Source organism: Nicotiana tabacum, chromosome 4 (genome assembly GCF_000715075.1).
Source record: "Nicotiana tabacum cultivar K326 chromosome 4, ASM71507v2, whole genome shotgun sequence".
Lineage (NCBI taxonomy): Eukaryota > Viridiplantae > Streptophyta > Magnoliopsida > Solanales > Solanaceae > Nicotiana > Nicotiana tabacum.
Genome location: NC_134083.1, coordinates 67,226,152 through 67,237,650, shown reverse-complemented (window position 1 = coordinate 67,237,650; position 11,499 = coordinate 67,226,152). Strand labels below are relative to the sequence as shown.

At 40.2% G+C, this 11,499-nt stretch overlaps 1 protein-coding gene across 1 annotated transcript; it reads right to left on the bottom strand.

The window, feature by feature from the left end:
- Positions 1-405: 405 nt before the first annotated feature.
- On the bottom strand, positions 406-3,538 carry LOC107800107 (remorin-like). The gene is given in 5 exon segments (NM_001325683.1): positions 406-600; positions 797-878; positions 2,640-2,727; positions 2,816-2,863; positions 3,334-3,538. Coding segments are annotated over 5 exon segments (618 nt in total).
- Between the last annotated feature and the right edge of the window lie 7,961 nt (positions 3,539-11,499).

The window sequence follows — 11,499 nt, the reverse complement described above, 5'->3', positions numbered from 1 at the left end:
CACAACCCTCGGGGGCTCAGACTTCTTTAAGTCGTTCGTTGCCATAGCAAAACATTTTACTGCAGTTATAAGTATCTGCATTAATTGGTACCATGATGACAAAGCGGATATATGTGTACTATAATATAATAGCGAAACTTCTAAATAGAGAGGCTTTCTGTGCAGGAGATGGGTACTAACATGAAGATTTCCTTCAACACTGGTTCATACAATCCCGCAAAGTTAATTTTGTCCAGGTGATATATACACTGGAATACATCACTATGCACACATAATAATAAACAATGATTGATTCTAAAATACATAATCACACAATGTATCTAATAAGAAAAAAAAAATTCCAATTGCACAAACTTTACAAAAGCATTTTCAATCACCATCGATGCAGGTCTAATGCTTGCTGCTTCAAAAACATCCAAGGAGTTTCTTTGGAGCAGTTCCGGTGGCACGGTATTTTGCTGCCAGTTCCTCTGCCTTAAGAAGATCTTCTCCACGTTTAGCTTCAATCATCGCTCTTTTTTCTTCTGCTTCCTTGTGGAGTAGAGCGATTTTGTTTTTCATTTTCTCAATATATTCTGCCTTCTTTTTCTCCAGCTGCTCCTGCTCCCCACAAGATATGTAAAGGTTAATAAAATGAAAACTTCTTGAGAAAATATTTCTCAGTTAACGATCTTAGGTTAATATTGAGATTTATAGTAAAATCAACAAAGGGTTGATCTTTATCATCAAAATAGCAACAAATATTGTATTTTATACAACTGATTATGTATAGCAAAATTGAAGAATAGCCACTCACCTCCATCTTTTTGAGCTCAGCCTCCAGGTTTGCTTTCTTGCTGTTCTCCCATGCACCAATTGCAGAAACCTTTTTCTGAGCTCTGTTAACAGATTCAGGTTACCATACTCAGTAAAACATAAACACTTGCAAAAACAAAGGCAGCACTTCCCCATAGTTTGAGTAGAAAATGTGACCATTGCCCACTCCTTTTAAGAAAATTACATTTAAGGTATATGCAGATCTTACATTGGCTACAGGGCTTTCTCAAAGAACTGATCCAGGTTATAATTGTTACAAAATTTATACTAGTGTCATGACTCATATTCCGCATGTCGGGCAAAGTTTGCAACAGATAAATGGGAAACAAAGAAATAAAGGGATTGGCCTCTTGAGTCACAACATAAATCACCTCAAATCAATTGAAAAAAATGGCAAATGAAGCAAATTAGTGCACTGTCCCTGCTGAATCCATAATCAACTATTGGAACACACCGTCATTTACTAGTTTACACATGAAGAAAATTCTGGAATTACTCTCTCAAACATAGGACAAAAAGGATTGATACTAAATGTGCAAATGACATAACCAAGTGAAGCTAACTGGGAAACACTAATAATTTCCTTGAGAAAAATGTCTCACAAATAGGCTTCCACACGAGTAATCAAGAGCTGCCCGGTGCACTAAGCTCCGGCTATGCGCGGGGTCCGGGGAAGGGCTGGACCATAAGGATCTATTGTACGGGGCGGCCTGACCCTAAAGCAAGTGAAGAGGCCCCAAAAATTTAAGGGCCCCAAAATAATTATTATTTCTCTATATATAGTAGTATATTATTTATATAATTATCTCTTATTATTGATAAATTTATTTCTTTATTGTCATATTAATTTTTGATAACTCGATTTCTTCCTCTAATTAATATAACTAAAATAGTTTTCTGTCAATCTTATTTTACTTTTTTACTTAATTATATTTCTCTATTCATTAGTTGGTCACGTAACTATATCTAATAATCTAACTTATTATTTATTTTCCTTACATAAATTATACTCTCTCCGTCTCCGTCCCAATTTATATGAAAATATTTGACTGGACATGGAGTTTATGAAATAAAGGAAGGCTTTTGAAACTTGTAATCTTAAATAAATCATAGAAATTTGTGGGCTAGAAATTATCTCATTAATGGTAAAAAGAAAAATCTAAAATTGAATTGTTATCAAATATAGAAAGGGACTTACTAAAAAAAGGGAGTCACTTAAGTTGGGACGGAGGAAGGATGTTTTCTGGGTTCTCCCATTTCAGTTGTGATGCAATCAACGTTAAATTCATTTAATTTTCTGTACTTTATAAAACTAAGTTCTCATTTTTTTTAATTCTACATCCTCACTTGTCTAATTTTTTAAAAAGTGATGTTCTTTAAATAATATATATATATATATATATATATATATATATATATATATATATATATATATTAAGTCCTCTTTAAGGCTTTGCTTTAGGCCTCAGATGTTGTTGAGTCTATTGTACGCACTCTTACCCTGCATTTCTGCAAGAGGCTGTTTCCGCTGCTCGAACCTGTGACCTCCCGGTTACATGGAGGCAACTTTACTAGTTGTGACAAGGTTTCCCTTCCACATGAGTAATCAACAAGATCTTATTTCTGGGGAAACAAAGTAAAAACTGATAGTATACTGAAACTTCTTTTGCTTATTCATTGTGTACTTTGGAAACCACTGTTTTATTTGTAGTCAGCATAACTTATACAATTATCTTCCTACACATTCTAAACCAAATCATGTATATTAGGCCTCAGTACATAAGCATCAACATGTATGAGAAATTAGCAGATTGAGTACATACTTGTTTTCGGCTTTTGATTTCTCACTTTCCTCCCATGCTTTGATTAGTGACAGTCTCTTCTGTGTTGCAACTCGAGCAAGCACAGCATCTGAGGATGATATAACCAAATTACTCAAATACCCTTAGACAGTAAATGATCCAAAAACAACTGAAAGCAAAAGAAAAGTCCAAATTACCTCTGTCAATAGATCCCTCCTTTTTCTCCTCAGCAGGTTCTGCTGCTTCTGCGAACGACACAAGTTGCACAAAGTTAGAGAGACCATAAAAAAGGTTTAAAAATATTGATAGAGCAGTCTAAGCTAAGGACTGAAATAGAAGTGAAATTGGTCAAAATTTTGACTAGGCCTAAGGAAATAGAGAGGACAAAGCCACAAATCAAGCCTGACTGAGAAAATTTTCAGGATCTTTCTTCAACATGGGTGATAAAACGTACTATTCAATTGTTCATCAATTGCTTCAACAAGCAATTATTTTTCCTTTTTTACACTACTGCTGACATGTTTATACTACAGAGTCCGTAGGAAGGAAAACTAACAAAACTAACTTTTCTACAAAAGGACAAATATTATTCACAGAGTAACATAAAATTCAGCTAAAGACTGCAGATAACACAGAGTATATATACCCAAACATATAGTATAGTAATAATTACTAAAATATATGAGAACAGAGACAAGATAAGGAGAAATCATACTATCTTCGACCACGACTAGTGCTTTAGAGTCATCGGTTTTTTCTTTGACTTGTTCAGGAGGAGGCAGAGCTGGTGCAACTATTGCTTTCTCATCAGCCACTTCTTTAGGAGATTCAACAGCAGGTTCTGCTTCTTTTGCAGCTGCAGGGGGAGTAGGGTCCACAACTTTCTCACTCTCCACTTTCTTAACTTCTACTTCTGCCATGGCTACAAACAGAATTTAGAAAAAGAAGAAGAATTCTGGGATTTGGAACAAAATCAGAGTCTCAGAAATGAAAAATGAAAGATCTTTTTTAGTAGTTGGCGGAAGGTAACTGTCAACTTAATAAATTGGTTTGGACATACTTATAAATGACCATAGAAGAGTTGACAGATGGGACTCTAAGGCCTTAGCTGGCTTATGATTTGTACAGTCTTGCAATGGTGAGCTGTCACATGTCGTTTGCTCCTCTCCCACAACTTAGCGATAAATTATAATCATGACAGAGCCGTTGGCCTAAAGTATTTTGGGACAAAATCCTCTTTTAAAAATCATGTTACTACTTTTGATTTACAACAATTTATGTGGTCCTTAGGTCCAACGTTATATTTACCTTGGCATGACCGTTTCATCTCTTCTTTATGCACCAATTGTGTAAAAAATAATTACAGAATCAGATTGATAATAAGTAATAAATTTTATAATAAATATTAATCAATAACATAATAAAGATAACTGTTTATCCGAAAAACGGATAGAGTTGAATTTGTACGTAGTTCTAAGGATATGTGGTATCGCTTAATGCAAATCGTAAGGATATATAGATATATCAAATATGGATTGCAAAATAAACAAGGTTGGAAAGAAAATAATTTTTAGGACTAAGCAAGATGAATCAATTAATGAAGCCTAAAAGAATAATCATTGAATATAAGAGAATATGATGCTTGAATTACAATATAAGCAGAAACTCAAAACTGTCCTTTACGGAAATGTAGCCATCATCTTTATAGTGGAGGATCCTACTTTTGGATATAATTAAAAATACATAGTGGGAGACCCATGATAAATCAGTTTTTCCATGATTCCTGCCAAGATTTTCTCCTCTAGTGGGATTTCAACGGCTTTTGTCTGTGAGCTCGATATTGACTCGAGCTCTCGATCTTGACTCGAGCTCGATTCTGACTCGGGTCCCTGTATTGATTCGGGGTCAGTGTTGGTCGGTCTCTGAACCATAAGCTCGATAACTTTATTTTCCATCATAGTTCGATTTGGACTCGAGTTTGATGATAACATCGAGCTCGACGTTGATAGATCCTTCGGGCTCGAAGCTTGGTGACCTGAGTTCGGACATCGAACTGGTGTTACGAAGCCGCCCTTCGATCAAAGTATTATCATACCGACCAGTCCGTACGACGAACTAATCGGTTTTGACCGTATACAGATAGTCCCCGCGTTTCTCGGGAAGAATGTAACGAGAAATGATATGATTTTTCAACGGTATGATCAGATATATACTGACGTGTGCATCGAATCCGATCGTGACGTATACGATAGTTGTCCCATCAGTTCAGTTTACCGAGGCATTTAAAGCATGTCAGACGGTGGTTGGTCATTACCGATATTGGACCGCCACTGCTCAGCCTATAAATATCCCATTCTTTCACCACTAATCACTTTTACATCTTCTAATTTCAAAATTTCCTAAGCATTCTCACATACGTCTCAATTAAGTGCGAAATTCTCCTTCTGTGGTTTTTACGCAAAATTTTTCTTTGAAACACCGCATCTTCTTTATTCCTTTCTTCTAAATTCAAAAAATGGTGAAAACATCAAAAATCGTCCCTCAAAAAGAAGAAGCTTCTTCTTCACAGCCCACTGTCGATAAAACACTGGTGGAGCCACGGCCTGAGGAATTTGTTCCCGGAACATGTCTTCTCACCTCCGATTTTAAGGTCGATAAGGGCTCGCTGGTTCCCGGTCGGTGTGAGCAGGTATCAAAAAATTTGTGCTCGATAACCAACAAGAAACTTGCTCAGTTAAAAACAGATTGCAACTGGGATAAGAAGGAAGTGGTAATTTCGGCTCCCGATGAAGATATTACCACCCACGTGGAAGGGTTCCTTAGTGTGTATACTTACCCTTTTACGTTAGGGCCTCTCGACCCGGTTATCATCGATTTTGTCGTCAATACCGAATAACTCTTGGTCAGATTCATCCTTCCTTTTGGCGGATCGTTATCTTGATCTGTTTCTTTGCAAACAAGATCGAGGGGATGCCTTTCACCCTCGATTATCTCATTAGATTGTATAGTCCCCGCCTCTTTCGAGGTGGATTAATAAAACTTCAACGCCGGGCTACCAAGGTATTGTTCTCGAACATAGATGAGGACATAGATCGAGGTTGGATGGGCAGGTTCATTCGAGTGAAGACTTCGGACCTAATCCCAGCCGAAAAGATGCCATTCCCCGAAGAATGGAATATGAAGCGTAAGTGTAATTCTGCTATTTATTTCCTATCGCCTTGTCTCTTCGTTTCTTTTTTGCTAATATCTCTTTTGTGCTGCAGTGGTTCCTTGGATGCCCGGTGACGTTCCCGATCTTAAGAGCTGGGTACGGGCCGTGGCTTCGACCTCCACATACGCCGAACGTTCATGGCGTGATTTGGCGAAGGGCCGATGGGAGGCCAAGAATCATGGTAAGCCTATTTCTCATGTTTTGAGAGTTTGAACGAAATATTTTCCACATATTCAACCGATTTTATTGTGTACAGGCCTGGGCAGAGATGCGGTTTTGAGGCCCCTGCCCGGCGAGGAAGAAGCTTCAGACACGGTTCCTAAACTGGCAGAAGGAAATAAGAGAAAAAGGGCCTCCGCTTTCGAAAATCCGAAACCGAAGGCAAGGTCGACTCGTAAGTCAAGGAAAAATACCATGCCTTTGACTTTAGAATCGGTTCAGCATCTAAGGGATGAAGATGAGGAAGAGGAAGAAGACGGGTCCGTACTGGTGGCCCGATCGAAGAAGACCACCGACGTTCCACAGGCTGCTGGATCGATGGTGGTTTATAAAGCTTTGCCTCGAACTAAGGATATATCGGAGAAAGATTCGGGCAGAGTCCCCGAGTCATTGGAGATTGAGGATGCTTCCCATCGAAGCCAATGGATGGGGGATATGTCTGAAGGGGTCTCCCCGAATCTCTTCGAACCGAAGAGAATGCCCCAAGTGACTCACTTGGGGCAGTAGCAATCGAAGACTCGCCCACCCTCCCTGCTTTTTTCGAATGGGCGATTCGGGAAGCCCAAGCATTAGGGGCCCTCGAACTAGACGGTCCTCATGATGGAGAGGATCCTTTTCGTGATCTGTTTACCAGAGTCTAGGACGCTGCCGGTACTATTGACGCATCGGATCTTTTTTATGGAGTGCAGCAGGCTTTGAATCAGGTAAGCCTTAAATTATTTTGTTGGTATTATCTCTTATGTCTGTTTTTATTTTCTTACTTTGTTTCTTCTTTCTTCGTAGGTCATGGTAGCTCATCGAGAAGCATGTTCTCGATCCCAAGCTAAGCTGCGTCGATACGAGGACGATCTCCAACAGGCCACGGAGGAGAGGAAGGCCCTTAAACTCCTTTTAGGGCAAAGGGAAAAAGAAATCAAGGACCTCCGAGCTGAGTTGGCCAAAGATCAAGCTGATCTGTCCGAGCAGGTAATGACACTATTAAAAGCCTATAGATTCGATACTGGAACGATGGCTAATCTTTCGGTCTCACAGCTGCAGCAGAAGCTTGAGATGATCGGGAAGCTCCGTGAGTAGGTCGATGTGATAAAGGCGGAGTCCTTGAAATGGAAAGGAAATATGGACCGCTTTGTTGCAGAAAAAGAGGCTGCTCGAGCCCAATTATCATCGGCCGAAAATCAACTTCAAAGTTTAAAGGAAAAAAGCTTGGTTCAAGCAAGGAAAATAGAGGAGCTCGAGGCTCGGTTGGCTTCTGAACTTGCCAATGTGGAAAAGACAAAGGCCAATGCAGACGCATTTGTGGCCGTTTATCGGGCCGATGCTGAGGCCGCTCAGTCGCATGCAAGAGAAGTAGTTGAGACCGCTCGAACTCGAGCACATTGGATAGCCGAATTTGCCAAATGCTAATCTCATAGGGAAACCCTTGAAGAGATCTATGCTCGAGGCTTCGACCTTATTGAAGAGATAATAAAGGCAAAAGAGCTTGAAGTCGATGCTGGTGCCTTGGCCTCCGATGATGATGACGATGATGATGATGACGATGACGATGACGGTGATGGGAGCAAGAGCGGGTCTCAGAGTAGGGAGGAACCCGATGGAGAAGAGATCGCCCCGGGGGATAACCAAGAAACTTAACCCTTAGTTTCCATTTCGGATTTTGCAAACAATTATGTAAACAATCTTGTAGATATATATTCTTTTCCCGACTTACCTTTATTTTCTGCCTTATGAAGATTTTGTTTCATTTATGCCTTATGAAGGTTTTCGTAAGGCTTTAGGCAATTTAGTCGAGTGAGTGATTCGAACTTGTAGCCCATAAGCTTAATGGTCGAGTGAGCGCTTTGCTTCGAACTCGAAATAAGAGTAGCCCGTAGGCTTAATAGTTGAGTGAGTGATTCAAACTCAAAGTAATCTAGCTCGTAGGCTTAATAGTCGAGTGAGTGATTTGAACTCGAAGTAATGTAGCCCGTAGGCTTAATAGTCTAGTAAGTGGTTGCTCGAACTCGAAGTAAGATAACCCGTAGACTTAATAGTCGAGTGAATGATTTGAACTCGAAGTATAACCCGTGGACTTAATAGTCGAGTGAGTGATTCAAACTCGTAGCCCGTAGGTTTAATGGTCGAGTAATCGCTTTGATTCGAACTCGAAATAAGAGTAACTTGTAGGCTTAATAGTCGAGTGAGTGGTTGCTCGAACTCGAAGTAAGATAGCCCGTAGGATTAATAGTCGAGTGAATGATTCGAACTCGAAGTATAGCCGGTAGGCTTAATAGTCGAGTGAGTGATTCAAACTCGTAGTCCGTAGGCTTAATGATCAAGTGAGCGCTTTGCTTCGAACTCGAAATAAGAGTAGCATGTAGGCTTAATAGTCAAGTGAGTGATTCGAACTCGAAATAATGTATCCTGTAGGCTTAATGGTCGAGTGAGTGGTTGCTCGAACTCGAAGTACGATAGCACGTAGGCTTAATAGTCGAGTGAGTGATTTCAAACTCGAAGTAATGTAGCCCGTGGGCTTATTAGTCAAGTGAGTGATTCGAACTCGAAGTAATATAGCCCGCAGGCTTAATAGTCGAGTGAGTGATTTCGAACTCGAAGTAATGTAGCCTGTGGGCTTATTAGTCAAGTGAGTGATTCGAACTCGAAGTAATGTAGCCCGTAGGCTTAATAGTCGAGTGAGTGATTTCGAACTCGAAGTAATGAAGCCCGTAGGCTTAATAGTTGAGTGAGTGTTGCTCGAACTTGTTGATTTACCTTAAGCCTGTTTGCGTAATAAATCTCGAAAAAGGGGAATCTTTCTTGGATATAAGATATCGGTAAAGAAGAAATTTTTCTTTGCAAGTCATTGTACATGTGTCCATGTTTTGTGTCAGGGGTCGGGCCAACTACATGAGCATGGTTCGTTTTAACCATTTAGCTCTTACAATTTTTCCTATCGGAACCCTGTTGTTATGAAGTAACTTTCTTGCATCGAACTTGATATATTTGAGGGCTAATTCCCCCCCCCCAGTATTCGAGGTCGATTGTAAAGAAGCCTTGGATACTATTAAAATGTCCTCAGGTAGCACATAGTTGTTGTCTCGTTAAAAACCTTGCCGGAAAAACCCGGTTGGGATAAAAATCGATCTAAGGGAAAAAGAGTGCAACGCGTACTTTAAAATCTGAGGTCTCGATATTTTTGGCTGAACTCCTGCAATGGGTTAGTATCGAATATATATAGACGAAAGAAGGGAGAAAATCATACCATAACAATAATATGGTTTGAGGTGTGACACGTTCCAATTGCTTGGTAGTTGTTCGCCGTTTATAATACCGAGTTTGTAGGATCTTTTACCGACGTTTTCGAGTACTTGGTACGGTCCTTCCCAGTTCGGACCTAGTTTTCCTTCATTTGGATTTCGGGTGCTGAGGGTGACTTTCCTTAGCACTAAGTCTCCGATTTTAAAATGGCGAAGCTTGGTTCTTTGATTATAGTATTTTTCGATCTGCTGCTTTTGGGCGGCCAATCGGACGAGAGTGGCTTCTCGTTTTTCATCCAATAATTCGAGACTAGTGTTCATAGCTTCGTGATTTGATTCTTCTGTTGTATATCGAAACCTGGCACTGGGTTCTCCGACTTCGACTGGAATCAAGGCTTCGGAACCATATACTAAGGAGAATGGGGTTGCCCTCGTACTGGACTTTGATGTTGTTCGATACGCCCAAAGAACTTCGGGTAGGATTTCTCTCCATTTCCCTTTAGCGTTATTCAACCTTTTCTTTAGATTTTGAATGATAGTTTTGTTCGTCGATTCATCTTGTCTATTCCCACTAGAGTGATACGGTGTTGATAATATCCTTTTTATCTTATGATTTTTGAGGAATTTCATAACTTTGTTGCCGATAAATTATTTCCCATTGTCACACACTATTTCGGCGGGTATCCCGAATCGACATACGATATGATCCCAGATAAAGTCTATAACCTCTTTCTCTCTTACTTTCACGAACGCCTGTGCTTCAATCCATTTAGAGAAATAGTCAGTCATAAATAGAATGAACTTAGCTTTACCTGGGGCCGACGATATCCATTCCCCATTTCATGAATGGCCATGGGGATAAGATTGAGTGAAGTTGCTTTCCGGGCTGATGGATCATTAGTGCAAATCTTTGACATTTGTCACATTTTCTAACAAACTCTTTTGCGTCTTTATTCATATCGATCCAATAATACCCTGCCCTGATTATTTTTCGGACTAATGAGTCGGCACCGGAGTAATTTCCACAAGTGCCCTCGTACACCTCACGTAGGACGTAGTCGGTGTCTCCTGGACCTAAGCATACTGCCAATGGTCCATCGAATATCCTTCGGTATAACGTTCCATCTGCAGTTAATGTGAATCGAGCAGCTTTGGTTCGTAGGGCCCTCGAATGTTTAGGGTCTGATGGGAGCTTTCCATTCTTTAAGTATTCAATATACTTATTCCTCCAATCCCAGGTTAAGCTTGTAGAATTTATCTCGGCATGACCTTCTTCGATCACGGATCTCGAGAGTTGAACGACAGTCCTCGAGCTTATCTCGCCTTCCTCGACCGATGATCCCAAATTTGCAAGTGCATCAGCCTCACAATTTTGCTCTCGTGGAACATGCTGTAAAGTCCATTCTTTGAAATGGTGCAAAATGACCTGCAATTTGTCTAAATATCTTTGCATTCTATCTTCTCGAACTTCGAAGGTTTTGTTTACTTGATTTACCACCAGCAAAGAGTCACACTTGGCCTCAATGACTTCTGCTCCCAAGCTTTTAGCTAGTTCGAGACCTGCAATCATGGCCTCATACTCGGCCTCGTTGTTAGTCAACCTAGTAGTTTTGATAGATTGCCTAATAATGTTACCTGTGTGTGGCTTTAAAATGATGCCTAGCCTAGACCCCTTAACGTTCGAAGCCCCGTTCGTAAAAAAGATCCATACCCCCGATGACGTACCCGATTTTAATAAGAGTTCTTTTTCAACTTCAGGTACGAGGGTCGGCGTGAAATCGGCCATGAAGTCCACTAAAATTTGAGACTTAATGGTCGTACGGGGTTGATATTCGATATCATACCCACTGAGTTCGACGGCCCATTTGGCCAATCGTCCTGATAGTTCGGGCTTGCGCAAAATATTACGGAGTGGTTAAGTGGTCAATACGCATATGGGGTGATATTGAAAGTACGGTCTTAACTTTCTAGAGGCGCTTGTCAGTGCAAGTGCCAATTTTTTTAAGTGTGGATATCTAGTTTCTGCTTCTCCTAAAGTTCCACTTACATAATAGACGGGAAATTGTGTGCCTTGCTCTTCTCGAACTAGAACACTACTTACCGCGATTTCCGATACTACCAAGTACAAGCAATGTTTTTCGTTTATTTTTGGAGTATGAAGCAGTGGTCGGCTCGATAGATATCGTTTTAATTCCTCTAATGCATGTTGGCATTCCGG